Here is a 21645-nt window from a genome sequence, read left to right as displayed (position 1 = left end):
TCTTCCAAAAAAAAACTCTTGAAATGGCTGAGGTTTAGTGTTTGGAAAAGGTGATTCTTTAATAAGTTGTACATGGTTATGGTAAAAAAGGAAAAGAGAAACGAGAGGGGGGGGGGGGGGTGTCTAATTGCCTCTTTTGATAGTTGATGAAACTTGACTCCTGCATGGGTCTAAACCCGTCACCCGTGTCCTCACCCCTCAGCAATTATTTTCCATATCATTGGTGAAGGTAAGGTTTCACTATCTTCTACCGAATATTCCCATCCTTCAATGTGCTTGCTTGAGATGAAGTGGTTGGTGTATCCTGGGTGATTTAATGCTCTCCTCTTGAAGAATATGAGCAGCCATAATATCTTTTAATACAATATGAGCATCCCTGTTCCGTCAAACATAATTTTGATTGTTCAACCTAAAACAGGGTGGATCACAAAACTAAAATTCTTATTTAATTCATCTATAAAAAATAAAATAAAATATCTCATTTAGTTTGTGGCAAATCACCTCCCCAACCACCCCACCCCCCCCCCCCCCCGCCAAACCCTCCAAAAATTTGTTTAAGTTATGCGAATCTTATATTGGTTACTTGTTGTCTTTATATAGAGTTTTTCTATATTTTTTTATACTATGTTTGCAGGAGAGGTTTACTTGCAAGGATCAAAAGATTAGTGAAAACTTTTATGTCAGGGGTGATGGCACTGTAAGTTCCAGTCTTGTTTATATGACGTGTCTAGTTTCTTGAGTTAGCCACTTATTTATGTAAAACTTTATTGTTATTATTTCTCTTTTCAGCGAGCTTTCTATTTTTCTAATGAGTTCTTGACAAGTCTATTTGAAGAAAATGGATTTCATGTTGAAGAACTTGGTTTGTGCTGCAAACAAGTAGAGAACCGCTCAAGGGAGTTGGTGATGAATCGGTAGGTGATTGTCTTAAATTTCCATTGCAGTTTTTTATTTTATATTTTTACATTTAAGTTTTTCCTTTTACTTATATGATAGCATAATAGATATCGCGTTAATGTGAATTTAGTAATCTGTCTATTTAAGGCTCTAAATTGAATTGTTTTGTCAAGTCATTAGCTCAACAATTTAATAAGAAAAAACTTTGCTCTTGGCAATTTTATTTTTATTTTTTGGTGCCGGCCACTTTGTTTAAATTGTATTAAAAGATCATCTCTTTGATGAATGTATGTTTTGTTTGTCATGATTCTAGGCGTTGGATCCAAGCTGTTTTCCGCCATTCAGATGATGCAAGCTCTTCTTCCAGTATGGAAGCTTCAGTTAAGATAGACTTGCCTGGTGAAGAGTATATTGAGCCTAAAGTCAGGGAGAATACATTGACGGAGGTTGTGAATAATTTTGATGTTGACATGTCAGAGGGTGTGGCAGTTGATATGTTTGGGATTTCACCTTCCAATGATAATGAGGTAAATTTTTACCTTTTTCCTTTTATCTTTCTAGTTGTACCTAAATCTTCCTAGACTATTGCAACAATTTCTCACCTATGCTTAGGCTGTTAAAAATTCAATACTCTGCATATGTAACTTGTTTTGTTGGTTACTTCAATGGTAGATTTCATTGTTATTTGAACAGGAAAGATATAGATATTTGAATAAGCTTATAAAAAAAAAAAAATTTGAATTGGCAGAAGTCAAACATGTTTTTGTTTTACTAATTTTTGCCTTTTGGGGTGCTGAACTGATCTTTTAGTACTGGTCATTTAATTAGAAAGAGCATTGTTACTCACTTTTTCTTGGTTTTTCTTTTTAGACTGTTGTGGTCAACCTTGGAGAATCTAACTACAAGATTGAAGTACTGTCCAAGGAGTATCAACACACCTGCAAATCAACTGGCTTGATGCTGTGGGAATCAGCTCGTTTGATGGCTTCTGTACTAGCAGGAAATCCTACTATTGTTGCAGGGAAAACGGTCTTAGAGTTGGGGTGTGGCTGTGGAGGCATCTGCTCTATGGCTGCTGTTGTATCTGCTGACCTAGTAGTTGCCACTGATGGAGATACAAATGCTCTTGACCTACTGTCCCGAAATGTCAATTCAAATATTAAGCCACCATTCCTTGACAAATTGATCACAAAGAGACTACAATGGGGAAACAGAGACCACATAGAAGCCATCAAGGAAATAAATAATAGAGGTTTTGATGTCATTGTAGGCACAGATGTGACTTATATTCCCGAAGCTATTTTGCCCTTGTTTGCAACTGCAAAAGAAATGATTTCATCGAAAGGAGGCATTACAGTGGATTGGGCACCAGCATTAATCCTTTGCCATGTATTTCGCAGAGTAGATGAACCATCTATACTGTCAGCTGCATCCAAATTTGGTTTTAGGCTAGTCGATAAGTGGCATGCAGGAACTCCAAGTAATCAATCTAAAAGCATTATCAATTCTTGGTTCTCAGAGAATGCTTTCAAGGATTGTATTCCAAGTACTGCCCTGAATATTATGTACTTTCAAATAGAGTGAAGTCATTGTCGGGCTTCTGATTTTATAGCAATTTTCATCGTTATCAATTAGTATAATGAGAAGGAAAAAGCTTCAGATGAGTGACATTTTTGCTTGTAAGAGAGTATGCAGACTACGAAAGCAGAATTGTAGTTAAAAGTGAAGTAATATTTGAAGTTTAGTAATTATTGAATGGGTAATTTTTCTATTTTATCTTTTTCATCAGTATTATGATTGTTTCTCACTAACTGTTTTATTGCACTTTCTTGAAAAGATTTGAACTCAAACCCACCTGGCTCTAAATAAAGTTTATATATATATATATATATTAAAGTTTAAAATCAGATTTAGATTTGACTATTAAATGAGTCAAACTAAAACAGGATAAATACATTCATGAAATCTGAAAAGGATCATAAATATGTGTCTCAATTTTTAATATTTTAGAAGCAATAAATTTAAGGATACAACAATTTTCATAATTTTTTTTCACAATTAGTGAGGTGGTATGTTGTTAAGAACTCAAGACAAAGTCAAGATAACCAAAAGGAAGCAAAAACTATGGCAGTAAATCCAAGTGCCGATTGGCACAGAGGTCTCCAATTTGGACTTCAACCCCTCAAATTGGCACGCTAACCTCTGCTTGCCTAAAATGCATTCCAATTCATACCTAGCCAAGTCCAACACATGAAAGACATCCAACAATCAATTTTGGGATTGAATTAGAGTTGTAATTAACGCAAGTGGAAAACTAATTGAGCACACATCCTAGTAGTTGGTTAGGCTTAGATTTAGTTGGAAGTTACTTAGGGTAAGTGCACATGTAGCACAAGTATATTCTTTAATCACATGCCTTGCAATTGAGTTCATCCAATAGTAATGAGTCATGTGGCCATTGAGAATGAGGCAAGTAATGCATAAATTGTGCCATGTCATCATCATTGTCATGGATGGAAGAACAATCAAGTTGTCGTCTAATTTTCTTATTTTCTAATGAAGGTAGGGACTCCCTTGAGGTAGTCTCACCCTTTCTGGGGGGGGGGGGGGGGTGATATTCAAGTTCTTTGGCAGAGATTTACAGAGTTTTATCAATCTTAGCAAAAAATTTCACAGAGAGAGAGAGAGGATCAACCTGAGCAAGGTCACCAATAGCATAATCACGAAACAGCACACAACCATTTGGCTGAAAAGTACAAATTGGAATTTCAAATTTCATAGAGTTAATTACACCAAAGTCAATAAAATTAATATGTTTCACAATTGTAAGTATGCTGATATCGTACCTTCAGAATTTTTCTAATGTTCTGCAATGCTAGAGGCATCTTCTCTGGGGAGACTGCAGATAACACAAAAATCTGCTTAACAAGTCAGCTAGTTGACAGGATAACAAACACCAAAGTGAAACTTAATCACAAGAACATATTGTTCAATTATAAATTAGGTAGAAATGCAATTGTTTATCAATGAACATGAATGAACAGATGTCCAGTAAGCATGTAAACTGATAGATTCTAACTTCCATTTAAATACCATGGTCACAATATCAATTGAAGATGGTGGAATCTCCTTGATCAGATCATCAACAGTCAAATCACAAACAAATGCACTAACTTGGGATTCTTTGAAGTCCCTGTGCATCTGCAATAAGCAAAATGAATACACTCAGCCAAATATACCTGCTTAAACTATATGTTTTACAATTGGACAAAATGACTCCTAAAGCTACAAATGATAAAGCACATAAAACAACAAAATTGATGTATGTCACCACCCAAAGTACCCAATGCACAAAACACCCACTTCTGTGGGGTCTGAGAGGTGATTAATAGGTAGTCTTACCCCCAGTTTTCAATAAATTCTAAGATTGGTGGAAATTTAAGAAGTCATAAGATTCCCCCATGCCAAAAATAATAAAGCCAGCCATTCAAGGCCAAGTGTACAAGGTGAAAACAATGAATTGAACTCATGATGTATAGCACATCTTTTACAATGATTAGAGCCCAAACTTAACATATCTCTTCACATTTATGCAAAATCTTCATGGTACAATGAAAGGTCAAAAGAAAACATATTTCCACCAAAGTTTTGACTCATTATTAAACTGGTCAACATACCAGTTGTAGCTTTTCTGAAGCATATACAGGTAGCATGTCATTAAGTTTGTTGGTAGAATATAAAGAAGCAATCAAACAGGAGAAAACTTCAAATTATCAGACAATGGAACATTCAGCCCAATTTCATTACCATTAGAATTTAGAGCTTAATAGTAAGATTGAAGGCTTAGTCTCCCTCTCCCTCCAATATTAATTTTAGAGTTTTTCACCAATATTATGGGCTTTTTGGTAAACTTCAACAACTCCACTACTCGACCATAATTATTCCAGATTCAAGTTATCTATGCACGATAGATTACGAACCAAGTTCTCACAAGTGTCCAGTCATAAATATTCAACAATGATTTAGCAAGAGCAAAAAAATAAAATCAAACCTTAACCAAGTTAACAGCACGTGGTGAGAAATCACATGCATAAACAAAAACATCTGGATATGTAGCAAGCAGGGGAAAGATAGTATTTCCAGCTCCGCAGCCAACCTGCTAACAACAACAAACATTAATAACCCAAAATATAGTAACCTCTTAAGAGCAGTTAAGGTGCTTCTAATAGGAAAATGAGCCATACCACTTCCCCCACAATATTATTAAAAAAAAAAAAAAAAAAGAGTAATACTATGAGAATTAGAATAGCCATGATAAATTTGATAAGTTCTAACCCATATCAGTAAAAGTAATGGAAGAGATGGGGAAAAAAAAGCATGCATTCATTGTAGTGGAAATAAATAAGAAGGAAAAGAATGAGAAATAGTTCAGTTGATTGAAACCATAGGTACAAAAAGTAATTAAACAAGCTAAACTACTTCAAACTCAACCTGTAAGACAAAACATTTTGACGCAACAATTCCCCTAACAACATAGGCACTTCCCAAAAGATGTGCAATGTCTCAAACATCTCTATTTCCATCCAACTCAATTAATCAAAATTTCAGTCAAAGATGCAGCATTGTACAAAGATAAAATAAGGTGACATAAAACTAAAGTACAAACTTCAACGGCGAAACTTAGATACAATTCCTTAGACGCTTTAACTTAGGTTCTCCAATTGAATTCATACACACGGTCGCATTGACTAATGCAGTAAAAACAATACTATGATATCTTTTCCAATGACTTGTTTTGGATAATTCAATTGCTATAACAAGTGGGGGAGGGCAGAATTCGAGCCCTAGTTCTTGTCATACAGAAGACTAGGCAATGCCACTAAGCTATATGACTCTTGCAACCTTTTCCAATAACCATTATATTCAACAATGATAAATAAAGCCACATTGTTGAATTCAAAGTTACAACACCCAAGGAATTATACATAATTTTTATCAAGAAAAAGTTAGGCTGGTTTTGCAAGAGAGAGAGGGAGTCTGTGTCAATGTAATTTACCTCCAAAAGCACTTTTTTTCCTGATCCCTGAAAAACCAAAAAAATCCATAGAAGATTTATACATCTTAAATCATTGAAGAAATTTCCAAATATAAAAAGGAACAAAAAACCAATACTGACAGAGAAATAGTGGCCCCACTCCTTGTCCAAGTAGTGCCTATCTTTGAAAAACTGAAGAAAGAAAAAAAAAAAAAAAAAATAGTGGGCATCAAATTATATGGGTGAAGATGATTAATGGTAGTACTATTTATAGTGATAGAAATTAAAAAAGCAAGCAAATAGCATTTGAATAAGCAGAGAAATGAGTAGATATAGAATAGGAATTACTCTATCTTGATGGCGTTTGTAAAAGATGTCCCAATATTTCTTAGCTTCTCTTTCATATTTCTCTGCCACAGAAGATTCATATATAAAACACATAATATTCAATAAGAAATATACTTACAAACAAACAATCTCTCTATAAAATGAGAGAGAGAGAGAAACCTCTCCAAAAAGGGGTGATAGCATTGGTAGGGGTAGGGAATATCTGGATCCTCTGGGGTGCCTGTTGTTGCTCTTGCTCCTCGCCTTCTTGCACATCACTCGCCATCTTTCTTTCAAAGCCCAGACCAGACACAGCTAAGGGTTTTGTTTGTTCGTCACTGCGCTGCTCTAGACTATACTTTTTTTTTTCTCACGTCGCTAGTTCGACCCATCGGTTAGTCACGTGAGGAATTAACGCTCCGTTTGTTTCCCAGTAAAATGTTTTACGGAAAAACATTTTTAGCATTTTATAGTGTTTATTTCATCGTAAATTTTGGTTAACCAAGAAAATGTTTTTCGTTGATCGTAAAATCCTTTATATTGTTTAACGTTTTGCCTTTTGAAATTTTGATAAAATATTTTACAAAAACACACAATGGTTCTCTTTCCTATTTGGTGGCTAGGTCTTTGGTCTAGTGGACTAGGCAGTTGGTGTTGGCGGTTTGGTGGCCGGTGCTGACTAGTAACTTATAAAACTAATATCCAACTCCCCCCTTCCTCCCCCTCCAAAGCTATGTGCTCTATTTTATTTCTATTTGTTATGTGACTATGATCAAGCTATCAAATTAAAACACCTAGCATTTTTTTTATCAAGTTTAGGGACATCTAATTTCACGCCCAATTAATGTGTTGTGATTGATGTAAAATAAATTAAGTGTTAGTGGTGATCCAATATGAAAGTGATGTTACCCCTACCATAAATTAACAACTCAATAAGGTGAGAAATTAAGTGAGTAAGCGATATGTTTTTTATTGGGTGGGAGAGCCACTGAACACTCTTAATGTGGCTCTCTTGGTGCATGGAATTATTTCTTGTGGTTCTGATATGGTTGTGGGACTCGGAGGGCCTCACCTTCAAAAGAAAAATTCTAAGATTACAATTCACAACCAATTCCACACCTATTTTTACAACTCTATGATGTGGCTGACTATAAGCGGTGGAAAAAAAAATTGTGAATCTATGAGAAAGTGACAGACATCCCAATCACACCTTCAAAAACTAAAATTGACTATTAAAAAAGGAAAGAGTAAAGAAACCGATGTTCATCTTATGTATAAAGCATATAATCAGAGTTCAAAAATAATAGCCTTTCATTGTATGGAATGAAATGTAAGAGAATTAAAAAAAAAGAATTAAAAAAAAATGTGTACTATAAAAGACACAGGATGAAGTTTTCTAACTATTTTTGCTGATCTACGCTCAAATGACTCTCTGAGATAGTCTATTCCTCTTCTAATATACATCTTGGTTTTGACTTCTTAAAAAAATTGATCTATCTTCGAACAGAAATAATTACAAGCTACTGATAAGACCCAGTTTTATTCTACTCTTCTCTCCTTTTGTTTTAAGGTACGGAAAGCTGAAAAATTTAAGCTCGTTGAGGTGCTTTCACTCATCACTGTGCCTTTCATCGGTTTGCAAAGTAGGACTCTTCTCCTTTTCATCAGCATCAGTGCCCTCGGTTTGTTCAACACCAGGCATAAGTCCATTTTCGACCACTGGCAAGTCACCATTTTCCGATATGCTCTTTGCTTCTGCAGTATTGGCTGGTTTGATAAGATCTCTTGAGGGAGAGACTGTCAGAAGGCAACCAATTCCATCATATAAGCTCTTTGCATCCATAATAAGAGCAGCTCCACCAGGGTAACAACGGCCAAAGCATGTAGCACAATGTGGGTAAGCAACCTATGAAGGAGAGGGTTCATAATATTAAAGGAAGCTGTCAATATGATTAATAGACACATTGCAGTTGCAATCAGCTCAATGAGTAAGAATAGCACCTCAATAAATGCCCGGCAAAGAGCGAGGAAAAGACCAGACTCACTTTCTCTGAGCATCCTAGTTGTATTGTACCTCAACAAAGAGTCAGAAACCGTCCGCAACCCCTTAATTAATTCTTGAGCAAGTAAATGTTTCAAACTTATAGGGGCACAAGGACGTAGCTCGTTCATTGCTGCAGATACACCTACAACCACCAGAAAGTGAGATGAATGCCAAAGAGGATAAGAAATGAACAAAGAAAAAATATTCTAAAATATCATGTGTTATTATATTATAAAATAGTAATCAATAGCGACCATTCAGTCTAAACCAAAAACCATTAGAGGACTTCCGATCAATAGCTGTGGGTAAATAGCAAAACTCTAGACATTACAAAGAACAAATGGGAAGAGTCAATTCCCAGACAGGAATTCAGCCATCAGACTGAAAAAAAGGTCATCATTAAATGTGATGATGAGAGTTAAGAGTTGTCTATGTAACTATTTGCAAATTTTTACTATCAAATCTTCCCAGATCCCCACCATGCGCCCAGGGGGAGGAAACCCTTTAATCTGAACAATTCCACATCATATGAAGCCACCAACTGATAATTTAGTGTAGGCATATTACAACCACCAAGGTTCACAGGAAGAAAATCATCAAGGGAGGGTGAAGAACAATCAGTTCTAAAATGGCACCCAGCTAAGAAGCATATATTGAACTTACCATTGATGAACACAGCAAGAGGCGGATGTTCCATCAGATAAGATGGCGGAGTGACATCCTCCTGACTATCATCACCAACACTATTTGCTGAAAAGCCAACTGCTGGCAGTGGGACCCAACGATGTGAATCCAGGACCACCTAGAGTAGAGCTACAACATCAAGTTACATAACACCAAATATAAGGCATTAGGCTGGTACAAAGTGAAATTACCAGCCAAACGTGCCTCTTATTCATAAGGAACATATATTAAAATATCTTGCTAAAATCAGAAATAAATATTAAACTTCACCTCTGGTCAATTTACCTGAAAATTTTCAACTGCTGTACTCATATTTTTTGAGAATAAGTTGAGAACTGCCCTATAAAGTGACCAAACTCAATTTTAATATAAGATACCAAAAAAATGGAAGGATTATTATGGCAGAGATAAATGAATATATAAAACAGAATATTACTCTTCAAAAAGCGATGGAAGCAGGCCCCGAAAATCTAGCCCAACCCAACCAAGCCCCATAGCACAGTACTGTCAATAGCACAAAAGAACAGTCAACAAATTCTGGATAGTCCTGATTCATGAAAATATGTCCATGCAAAACAGAAAAACATTGAATTACAGACTATGATTATTGCCATATGCAAAAATAAAATGGATACTTATCTAAGGGAAGGAAAAGTTAAAAGTGAAAGATAACATTCCTCCTCAAGTCATTAACTGCACAAACAATGATATTTTGTATGAATACATTCCAGGAGTGACCTTATAGCCTAATGAAGGTATGTAGTTTGACATGTTATGGGTGGGGATTTGAGGGGGGTGGAGTTATTCTATCATTTAGCCAGGAAAATAAAAAGAGCTCTAGGGATATCTTCCTAACAAGCTAGACTGTACTTTTGGTCCTTGACAAATAGAGTAAATTCTAATTTGGCCCCTACAATTTAAAATTTTTCAATTTTATCACTAAAATTCTTCATTGTAAGTAATGTAATCCTCCATCCAAATTGGTAGTCATGCCATCACAAAAATATGATGTGGCTCATTTCAAGATATAGTTTATCCTTTCTATCAAAAGCTATGAATAAATGCACAAGCCAAGCAAGCATTGAATTCTAAATGGAAGATGCTCACCATGCATTGATCCAAGATATTTGAGAGAGATCCGCCTTCAGTTATCTTTGGGAGCATTACTTTAAGAGTTTTAAGATGTGAGGCAATCTGATGCATAGCCCAACTAAAAATAAGCCCACCATCATAGTTTTCTTCACTTCCTGATGTATCATCAGCAAATATAGCTCGATACTGGTTAACTACATCAAAAAGATGCATCCTATGACAGTTTATCATTCCTTTTAAGTACTCATAAGGATTTCTCTGGTCCAGATCCTCAAGAAGTCCAGTAAGCCAAGCCTCTCGACACCTCAAAAACTGTAACGCTTGAAAAATAATCTTGGTCAGATTCAAACATAGAACTATCAACTATAAAAAGAACAAAAGCCACTTAAGTTCATTAAACCAGCAGCACTATCAGCAACCAGTGTTGAATATCAAGTTTTTAGCATCACATTTAACACAATTATAAATTACGCATGAAAAGCATTCACAAATACCTGCAAACGCATCTCATACTCACTAAACACTCCTATTCGACGTAGATATCCAATAATACGAAGGCATTCTGGTAACTGCAATACACAAGGATACATCCACAAAAACATATAATTTTTTAAATGAATCAAGTAGCATCAATGTAAATGATCCAACAGAACTATGCCACTGAATACCTGAATATTTGAGCGAAGTTTCTGGAGAAGCTGATAAAGAAGAGACTGGGTTGTCTGCCTGACTTCTGCAGCCAGTGCTTGAATAACAGGTAACCTTAAAGATAAAGGTCAGAGCCTCAGCAAGCGGCCTTCCACAATGTTAACAGCCAAAACAAATACTAGCTAGTGAGAAGAACAAAAAAGATATAACTCACTTGGGGTGCATAGTTGAAAGTTTACAAACAAATGCTTCTAAGTCAAGAGCTTCATCATAATTTCCATTCCTTACACAACTGCATAAAGAGGAGAGTCAACAAGCTTTGTAGTAGATACCATATGAGAAGAATAGCTGCACTAAGAAGACAGGTCTTACAATAATTATGCCCGCCTACCAACAAAAACAATGCCATTAAAATGTTACTTCATATGAAATAACCATTATCCTGCTTTCTTAGGAAAAGCAATTCACTATTTACAAATATGATCTTTCAAGTCAAAATAATCTGCAGAAAGGATGATGATAGTATGGCATTCAAATTGTAATATTTGTAGTCCTGATTTCTGAATAATATAGTATACTAAACTTTTTTGATAAGTAACAAAATATAGTATTCTAAATTATAAACCTGTCTAACAAAAGGAACAATAATTGCATGAATAATGAAAGCCAACAATCCATTGTTGGTGAGTAAATTCTTAACATTTAACAAAAATGCTAATTACTTTTCAAAAATATTACCAAATGATTTTTCTTTCTCCATAAAGGTAAAGAATTGCATCAGAAAATCACAAAGACATAGAATTGCTAGAAAGAAGAAAGAGGCAAGGGGAAGCAAGGACATCATTTATAACTGATCAGTCATCATGCCACTTGCCAAGCGCTTTGGTTCAAATGGCACCAGGAGCAAGGGATGAAAAGATTAAGGTCATAGTTTCAGAACTCACTTTGTTCATGTGTAACATACCAGTTTTTAGAAAAAAAAATATCATCATGCCACTTTCCATAAACAACTCATAATAGACACCCACAAAGGTCAACAATAAATATCCTCCCAAATTTTTTTAAGTAAACACAAAATCAATAGAATAACTCTACTTTCCAGATCCTCAGTCTGCAACTAGGCCTCTCAAAGATCCTCCTATTCCAACTAGCACAAATAGAGGGCAATTTACAGCTCCCCCCCCCCCCCCAACCAGCGGGCCCCCAAAAAAAATCTTGTAAATGCATATAAACATGACATTACATCAGTTGATTCTTAATATTATTTCTCCTACTTAAGCATTTCATTATCTCTCAGTTACTTCGAGGAAAAAAAAAAAAAAAAAACACCATTGTCTAGTTCCCCATCATCATTCATACATCAATCACCTAAAATAGTTTAAGGGCTGTAGATATAACATTAAATGTTTAACACCAAAAACATATCAAACATGCAATAAATAAATGTGGTTGATTCAACACTAGAAAGACAAAGACAAAATTTTCTCCCTGCTTTGACAAATGAACTGTATAAACCCCAAGGCAAGGCAACTATCTGATTGCTAGAGTTAAAGAAAACCAAGTGCAGGTTATCAACTTGTTACACATATAATGGAAGGATAACTTCTCTAAACAACAAAATGAATCAATCTTCATAATATTTTCAATCAAGAATGCATGAGGAGTTTCAGGAAATAAATTCAAATTTCATACTTGGCATACACCATATGAGACCTCTTAGTCATGGATTAGTGATTCAATTTTAACAAGTGACCTTCAAATTTACTGAAACACATACGTGTCCATAAGCTGGGGAATTTCAAGCAAGTCAAGCACTATACTGTGATTTGCAAGCAATGTTTGGTTCATCTTCCTCTTCTCTAAAATCTCTTCTGCAGCTTCTAAAAATTCAGTGCCACCAGACGTCAAATTTGGGGTCTCATTTATCTGCAAAGGAGGAAAATTACATATCAGTATACCTTTTGTCATCAAATACTTCACAATTATTTAAGGTCTGTTTGGTTGCTAAGAAATTCAAATCTCAAGAGTTATTGTTAATTGAGAGTTTAATCTCATAAAAACTAGAGTGCTCAACAGTTTTTCTTCTTCTTCTTCTTTGGGGAGATAAGTGAGAGTTATTGAAATTAATATTTTTTTAATATGCTTAAAATTTTAATTAACATCATATTTTAGAAAAACTATTTAAAAATAAATATATATATATATATATATAAGATTTGATTGTTTAAATCTTGTACATAATCAGTTAAGAGAATTAATAATTTGACCATTATGGATAATTTTTAAATGAGAAAAATACACATGAATGTCGATAAACATGTTTTTGGATGAAATATAAAGAATTGTTTTTTAAATTTAATTATATGTGGTTATTTTTTCAATGAAAAGTTGAATTTAACTCTCACATTAGTATTACTTACAAATACAAGATATGGGAGAACTGTCATTTCCTACCTAAAATTTGAGAGTTAAAATCCTTGTGTTTCATGATAATTGGTATATTCATAGGCATTGTAAGATGGGGAATTTACCCTCCAAAAAATTCAAATTTTCATGATGTTTCAAAAATTAATTATTCTTGCATTTTTGTGTAATGAACATAGCCTTAGAATTATTAAAATCGTCCAAATGACCAACTTCAATTTTATTTATTTCTTTTATTGATAATCTACACATGCACCTAATGTGTCTTGAATCCGAAACCTCACCCTCCACCCTATTCTTATAATGGAAAAACCAAGTAGGTTTAAAGGTTAAAGCTCATTGGCAACATGAACAACTTTAGTGTATTCTTGCATTGTTTGTCTTAGAGATTTCCACAACAAACAAGCCTAACCGAGAAGAAAAAATACATTATGTTCACATCATAACTAATACAAAAGTACTTATTCATACAAAGGTAAAATTTAGGAACAATTCCTTAGGTGTTGTACCTTAGATACCCTAATTAGATTCAATCAAATACCTAATTAGATTCAATCAAATAGTTGTGTTGATCAATGCAACACAAACAACATTATCTTTTTCCAATGACAATATATACAATCATGGGATCCATTACTCAATGCAACCACATGGTCGAATTTAATTGGAGAACCTAAGCTGCAACACTCAAGTAACTGTTAGGATCTTTAGTGGTTGGCTAATTACATGACAAATTGGATGTAATTTGAATTTGTAATTTCTTTATGTTCATGTACTGTTGTGAGTTTAAATTTGTATGGGTATGTGAAATGTGAGTGTAGAAAACTGAAGTTCACATCTGTAGAATCTCGCTCATACAAAATTGGAAGCGTTGGGCAAAAGAAGAAGTGAATCCAGATTTGGAAATTCAGTTAGATCAGAGATTTCGCCCCTTTGCCTCTCTCTCAGTCATGCAAAAATGCCAGAACCTGAGAGAATTCTGTTAAAAATTTCTCCATTTTTCCAGCCTTTTACCCTCACTATTAACCCTTATTTCCCACAAATTTCATCATCCAATTCCACTTGAAGAGCTAGAGCAAACACATAAATGCTAGAGCTAAAACCCTTCTCTTCTCTCTACCTTCTCCCTCTCAAATTGCCAAATTCTATGAGAGGATATTCAAACCATAACTCACATTGAANTTAGGATCCTTTAGTGGTTGGCTAATTACATGACAAATTGGATGTAATTTGAATTTGTAATTTCTTTATGTTCATGTACTGTTGTGAGTTTAAATTTGTATGGGTATGTGAAATGTGAGTGTAGAAAACTGAAGTTCACATCTGTAGAATCTCGCTCATACAAAATTGGAAGCGTTGGGCAAAAGAAGAAGTGAATCCAGATTTGGAAATTCAGTTAGATCAGAGATTTCGCCCCTTTGCCTCTCTCTCAGTCATGCAAAAATGCCAGAACCTGAGAGAATTCTGTTAAAAATTTCTCCATTTTTCCAGCCTTTTACCCTCACTATTAACCCTTATTTCCCACAAATTTCATCATCCAATTCCACTTGAAGAGCTAGAGCAAACACATAAATGCTAGAGCTAAAACCCTTCTCTTCTCTCTACCTTCTCCCTCTCAAATTGCCAAATTCTATGAGAGGATATTCAAACCATAACTCACATTGAAAGCTTCAAAGCTCATAGCCTAGATTGGTGTTGGGGAATCATTGGAGCAATCCCGTGATCCAGAGACCATCAAGAAGAAAGGATTCGAGGAATCAGTTGCTAGCAGGAGCTGGAGGCTTGAGTACATAGTCATTACTCAGCTTGGAGGGTTTTGCAAGTGATATGTAATGTACTACAACTATTCTTTTGATAAGTGGATCTTTTGGTGCTAGAGGCCCCGAAGAGTTTTTTTTTTTTCCCGATTCTCGGGTTCTTCTCTCCTTCACTTCAATGTTCTTGTGGGTGCTTGATTTTTGTGATTGGGATTGTTTTTGTGCTTATCTATCCGTGCTCATGTCAATTGGTTAATAACTTGAACAATTGGACTTAATTTCTCTAGTTAGCTTCAAATTGACTAAGTCATAATATTTGGTGTCTAAATTGATAACTTTCAGCTTTACCCTTTATAAAATCATTTATAGATGGATAGATGGATAACTAAACTGAAGTTTTCCACCTAAATTCTAAACTAAGATTCATGTCCCTTCTTAACCTTACAGCTACAATAGCACCATGTACTCTATTTCTTCAATTGGTTCTGTCACTTTTGTATTACCAACAACAACTCTGATTTACTAACAAGTACCATATCCTTTCTCCATCAAGGCATTTGTTCTGTGAAGGTTTAACCTCACAAGGAGGGGGTTTATCATTGGTTAATTGGTGTTGTATGTGCCGTAGTCAAGGGGAAACAGCTGCTCACCTTTTTAACCATTGTGACATTGCTTATGCTTTGTGGGGTGATGTTTTTCAGATGTTTGGGATTCATTGGGTTATGCCAAGGAATGTTGCTTCTTTGCTATTTAGAAGGAGAAATTGGTTTGGCAAACATGGCTCAGAGATGTGGAACATGGTGTTGGCTTGCCGGAAGGAGCAAAATAGACTTACTTTTGAAGAAATGGAGAGCTCCTTAGATCAATTGAAAACTTTGGTTGGTCGATTGGTCCAGGATTTGGGCTTTTACACATTGTTCTTCTATTTTAATCATAAACCCTAACCAGAATAGATCAGAAACCATATATATAATTCCTACTTTAGATTCAAATCTAAATCAAAATTTACCATAAATCTACATTAAGAACAAAACCGAAGCAGCAAAATTCAATACAGTAGTAAGGCATCTAAAACAAGAAAATAAAAAAGAAGAATGAATACCAAAGATTCAAGATAGTTATCGATAGCAGAAACTTGTTCTCCAATAGTAGACAATGCACCGGATGCGGCAATGAATGCTCGGTAGCTTCCAACAGCCACCTCTTGCATTTGCCTCCGGATCCGCTCCGCATCGACTCGAAGAAGCTCCGGCTCCTACAAGTTTATGTATCAAAATTTACTCACACAAGAAAACAAAAGCATAGAAAGAGAGAGAGAGAGAGAGAGAAAACCAAAACCTTTTGGAGGCGATCGAGATTGAAGGAGAGGAGCTCGGAGAAGTAAGGTTGTTGAGCGGAGGAGGAGGAGGAGGAGGAAGCGAAGGCGAGAGAGATGAGGCTCGACAGCGACGACGGCGTCGTTTCCTCTGCTGCATTTTCCGAGTCCATTTCCAAAGAAGATCTGCTCCGATCGATGAGCTCTGAGAATCGGATCTGGATTTGGATCCAGTGAGGTGAGAGTTGTAAGCGCCAATCCAAGCTACTTCTTCTGTTGGGAGTGGGTCCCAATGGATTCAACGGTTTTCACTTTTCAGATCAACGTCATCATCTCATCTTCACCGTTGGTTTCGCCTACTTTTACTTTATCATTTTATAATCAATTTTCTTTGGCTTTCCTTTTTGTTGCCACTTCAATTTTCTTGAGTAAAATTTATAGCTTTATTCTAAACTACAAAATTTTGTACATTAGTGTTTTTTTTTAGGATGTACATTGCAAAGGACAAGTTTAATTTATGGATTGATTTTAATGTTGGGAATGAACTTTACAAATTAATCTCAAATTACAGTATTCATGGTAGAAAGTTAATAGTTTGTTTTCTTTTTCTTTTTTTTAATATATAGAAACAAACATATTCACAAATGAGAGAAAGGAGTTCTAACAGAAAAACACATAAGATGCACAATAGAGTTCGTCATTTAACCTTAATAGCTTTTATGTAATTTAACCTTAATAGCTTTTACGTAGAGCCTGTAATGTGTTTTTGTATTAAAACCCCCATTTTCTCTTTTTCAAATATGTGATTGTTTCTATATAAAAAAAGTATGTTATTTAACTATTAACAAATTAATTTACTTAATAGAACAAATGAGTAAACGACAACCTAATATTTCTGTTGAGTAAACAATCATTCTACCAGTAGATCTCTCCACTTTAAAGAGGTGATGGGACAAAAATAGCTTTTGCTTGTCCCAACCTAAATGTATATGTACATATTTTATTTAGGATAAAGATTTCCTGCAAACATGGTTGTAGGAGTTTCTGCATAAAAGGACAGGTGACAAAAGACTGAAGTGACACATATTCATAGATCATGTGCAAGGCACATGACTTGTTTGGGGTTTAATTCTCTGTTAACGTTTCTCTCTCCCTCTCTGTCAAAAGGCAAAAGGAGATTAGGCAAACAAAATCAAAATCATCTTATCTCATTATCTCTCTTAAAAACCCACCAGACTCTCTCTCAATCTCTATCTCTTCCTCCTCCTTTATACGATATTTAAACTAAATTTTGTTGGAAACGAATTTGAGTTGTTTTAGGAGTCTAATATAAGTATTTGAGTTTGAATAGGAATGAACACAAGACCCAGACAAATCTAAGAGAAGGAACACAAAAAAGTAAGAGATTTTCACTATATTTTTCTCTGATTTTTAAAATTTACTATATGATTCACAGATCTAAACAGTTTGGCTTCTTTCTCTGTGAATAGTACAGAGAAACAAAAGGGGAAATTTTGATTAATTTAGAGACAATACAGGTAGTTCATGGTTTTAAAGTTTAAACAATCTCCAAGTCATGTGCAGAGAGAGATGATTGTTGAGGTTTGAATCGAGGAATAGCCAACCCAAACTAACCAACCAAATGCTGGCTTTCCCAAAAACCGAACAAGAAAATAAGAGAGAGAGAGAGAGAGCAATAGGTGGGATCAGTGGCAAGAGCATGTGGCGAGAAGGGCTTTTTTTAAAGGGTTCATGTGGCTGGGGTAATATCTGATGGGTTTTGAAGAGAGAAGATTTTGATTTTGATTTTTCTTAAGCCGTTTGACACACAGAGGAGAGGGATAGAGAGCTACGTTAAGTTTTTTTTTTTTTTTTTTAAGAGACTACGTTAAGTTAACAGATAATTAAACCACAAACAAGTCATGTGCCTTGCACATGATTTATGCATATGTGTCAATTTACTCTCTTGCCACATGTTCTTTTATGCAGCAACTCCTATAACCATGTTTGTAGGAAATCCTTGTCCTTCCAAAAATCTGCTTATACTTATCTTCTCTGATAATAAAATTAAAAAAAAAAAAAAAAAAAAAAAAAAAATTTCCACACTGATTTCAACACTCTAGCTACTGACTCTAAGTTTACTCGTCGTTTTGTGCAGAATTTCCCAATGAGGACTGGGCCATCCTCAGTCAATGGTACGTTGATCTCTACCTCAGCCTCTTCTTTCAACGATAACTTGAGTCCAGCGCATCTGTTTGTGATCTCGTCCATGTGTTCTTCTAGGAAAAAATGGTTTCTACCGCTTGCACGGAGAGAATGTTTGCCCAAAGGCAGCCTTTGTGCTATAACAAGCCCCTTCTTTCACCTCCAGCTCTCCAAAGAAAACTAGAGAGAAAACCCTATGATTTAATCTTTTATATCATTTCCAAAAGTGATGGTTGTCATTTCCAAACCCAATTTGTCCTGCTTTCACCCTAAAGAGGAAATGGGAAGGGGAGGGCACCTATGATCCAACTCCACCCCGCCAGTTGGCAACCCATTGGATAAGGAAATCAACATTCTTTTATATACTCTTGCACTTAACCAACGTCCCTATCCAAGCGGAAGCAAAAGCAATTAATTGGGCCTCACAGCAGGTGTAACCATTGATGCATGAGAAATTGGAAAAACCAATGGTGATGAACGACCAAACCGCAATTTTAGCGGCTTTTGATGGTAGTAGTTTGATTTTGGGTTAATTCCAAAAATCTGCTTATACTTATCTTCTCTGATAATAAAATTATAAAAAAAAAAAAAAAATCTTATCTTGTGGACCAGCCCCACTAAGAATTTAACTTTCTCTTCAACAAATCATGTTTATAAGGGATCATGTCATCATTGCCCTGCATAGGCACCCCAAAGGAAATTGACTAATAGTTGCTACTAGACTAAAGTGACTTTTTTTCTTCTTCCAACCTGTAAAATGACTCACTTTTGGATATCAAATAGAAGAAAGTCAAGAAACACCAGCTGCACTGGCTTTTTCACCACTTATACATGATTACATGGATGTTCAAGTTCAATTCCAGGAAATTGCGGGAAAATTTAATTAATTCTTGATCGAAGAATATATCTTATTTGGTTTTGAGTAAAATCTAAAGAAAAATTATCGGTATACTCTGATTGCCATCAAAGTTAAGTTCTTGGTCAGGCAATACATCCATCATAAGAACCATAAATTCGTCTCCATGATTGGTTGCTAAACAAAACTGCCATGTATAATATGCATGCTTGTACTTTATTTTCTCATAACAAACACACTATACAAATCAAATAAATACATCTTAAATCATTCCAAAAAAAAAGAAAAAAAGAGAAGTTTATCTCTAAATATAACAAAAGGAAGCAAATAAACATAAGTACAAATGGTTCCTTCAAATTTATCAGCTAGATTTTCCCATTGAACAACTTGGGACCTTGCTACTACACTCACCAAAAATAAAAGACACAATGAAAGAAAAATAGTAACATAAAGTAAAAAGGAGCATCAAGTGGAAGGGAAGAAGCTGCCTTGGAGGCATAAAAGTAGTAGTAAGGATAGGGGTAATCATTGGGTCCTGCCATAGGTGGCATCCTACCTGAAGGAGGCATATTGTTGTAGTACTTGAAGGGAGGTGGAGGAGTTCCCCATGAAGGGTACGAGGAAGACTTTGGCGGCGACGCTGGTGTTCTTAAATCATTCCAAAAAAAAAAAAAAAGATAAGTTTATCTCTAAATATAACAAGAGGAGCAAATAAACATAAGTACAAATGGTTCCTTCAAATTTATCAGCTAGATTTTCCCATTGAACAACTTGGGACCTTGCTAGTACACTCACCAAAAATAAAAGACACAATGAAAGAAAAATAGTAACATAAAGTAAAAAGAAGCATCAAGTGGAAGGGAAGAAGCTGCCTTGGAGGCATAAAAGTAGTAGTAAGGATAGGGGTAATCATTGGGTCCTGCCATAGGTGGCATCCTACCTGAAGGAGGCATATTGTTGTAGTACTTGAAGGGAGGTGGAGGAGTTCCCCATGAAGGGTACGAGGAAGACTTTGGCGGCGACGCTGGTGGTGATGATGGCAGTGATGGTGGTGGAGGAGGGTTGGAGTAGTAGTACTTGGGTGGTGAGTGGTGCACCGGAGGTGATGGTGGTGGAAATGACTCTAGCAGAGGAGGTGGTGGTGAACATATGACAGGACATGTGGCACAATCACTGATACATAGTGAACCGGATGAGGGAGCTCCAATTTGATCCTCAGATGTTACATTCGCAAACATTAGTAGCCCCATGATCCATATCCTGCAGAACCAAGAACACCATTTGTTTCTCATAGAAGCCAAGTGGTTGCAGTGACCCATCTGAATTGGATTGGCATAAGGCATTGTGTCTTTGGGAATGAAACTTGTCATACTTAATGTGCTCTGGGACTTTTTTGGGACGGAACCAAATGAGGCCAACTAGTACTAGATAGGTTAAATTTTTTTTATTTTTTGACAAATACTAGATAGGTTACTTTAACCTATACATGTGTGTGGATGACTCTTTTAAAAAGTTAAATTTAGAGGCTTCTTCTTTAATGATGAATTGGTGTGTATTTCTGTTAAGGAGGACATTTCCTAATACCCTTTTTGTATTTGGTTTCTCAAGTGTTCTATTTACTTTGTCTCTCTCCTCTCTTTCCCTCTCTCTTTTTGGGGGGTAGTAGAAAAAAAGGTGGTATGATACACAAAACATATCCAAAAGATCAAAAGAAACAAGAAAAAGACAATCTGATTTAATATTTCTCAAAGGGCTATATTTTGGACACCCAATATCCTTAAAACATGTAAAAAAAGGCTAATATTGGCCTTGACTTCTTAGAATTAATCTTGGAATGCACAAAGAGTGTTCGTGTTCAGAATAGGAAAGTCTGAACTGGTGGCCTTTAAATAGGCAGATAATTCTAGTTTGTTTGAATTGAGATGGTTTACAGTACATTTTTTCTCTTTCGGTGGTGGCTGGTAATTTATTTGTGTAAATGGACAAAGCAAGAAAGATTGACCATCTGGGGCCCAACATAAGTCTTCAGCTGATTTTGCGATAATATGTCCCACCTGAAGACCTCTAATGTATAATTATTGTGATAATAATTCGTCGTATTGCTTATTACTTTATGAACCATTTGAAACTTGAAAGTGATATTTAGATGTGAAGCGTATGATGAATAATTGAGGGACCCATAAAACGGTGTGTAATCACGTTTATAGGACACTGTCAAATACAAGTCATTATTACTTTATTATCTCCTTGGAGTTTGAAGCATGTAATATTGTATTCTTTCATTTTCATGGGGAGGGAATCCTAAGCAAAGCTTCTTTGACAATCTAATTCTCTCTTTTTCTTATGCCTTTCTCCAAACAT

At 35.4% G+C, this 21645-nt stretch overlaps 4 protein-coding genes across 4 annotated transcripts; 1 reads left to right on the top strand and 3 right to left on the bottom strand.

Moving 5' to 3' along the window:
- Positions 1–486: 486 nt before the first annotated feature.
- Positions 487–2688, top strand: LOC136061445 (uncharacterized; the record flags this gene model as incomplete). The annotated part of the gene is made up of 4 exons (XM_065768721.1): positions 487–697; positions 790–914; positions 1211–1424; positions 1768–2688. Coding segments are annotated over 4 exons (1264 nt in total), but the record flags the coding sequence as incomplete, so codon positions are not given.
- A 904-nt stretch (positions 2689–3592) lies between these two features.
- LOC112025566 (uncharacterized) lies at positions 3593–6872 on the bottom strand (the record flags this gene model as incomplete). Its single annotated transcript, XM_024058234.2, is given in 8 exon segments — positions 3593–3643; positions 3744–3815; positions 3991–4098; positions 4949–5053; positions 5954–5980; positions 6074–6124; positions 6281–6342; positions 6440–6872. Coding segments are annotated over 8 exon segments (582 nt in total), but the record flags the coding sequence as incomplete, so codon positions are not given.
- A 635-nt stretch (positions 6873–7507) lies between these two features.
- Positions 7508–16615, bottom strand: LOC112025581 (conserved oligomeric Golgi complex subunit 8). The gene is made up of 12 exons (XM_024058251.2): positions 16247–16615; positions 16011–16163; positions 12505–12653; positions 10942–11019; positions 10748–10841; positions 10574–10648; positions 10095–10391; positions 9424–9491; positions 9273–9327; positions 8967–9105; positions 8261–8445; positions 7508–8165 (listed from the first exon to the last, which is right to left on the bottom strand). Exons 1-12 carry the CDS (start codon positions 16394–16396, stop codon positions 7869–7871), a joined length of 1740 nt encoding a protein of 579 aa, XP_023914019.1. The 5' UTR covers positions 16397–16615; the 3' UTR covers positions 7508–7868.
- Positions 16616–20075: 3460 nt separating this feature from the next.
- LOC111996001 (leucine-rich repeat extensin-like protein 3) lies at positions 20076–20627 on the bottom strand. Its single transcript, XM_024027947.2, has one exon. It carries the CDS (start codon positions 20625–20627, stop codon positions 20076–20078), a length of 552 nt encoding a protein of 183 aa, XP_023883715.2.
- Positions 20628–21645: the final 1018 nt, after the last annotated feature.

The sequence above is a fragment of the Quercus suber genome, unplaced genomic scaffold (genome assembly GCF_002906115.3).
Source record: "Quercus suber isolate HL8 unplaced genomic scaffold, Cork oak 2.0 scaffold_990, whole genome shotgun sequence".
NCBI lineage: Eukaryota > Viridiplantae > Streptophyta > Magnoliopsida > Fagales > Fagaceae > Quercus > Quercus suber.
Note: the sequence above shows the minus strand (reverse complement) of the source record. Positions and strands in the feature narration are given on the sequence as shown.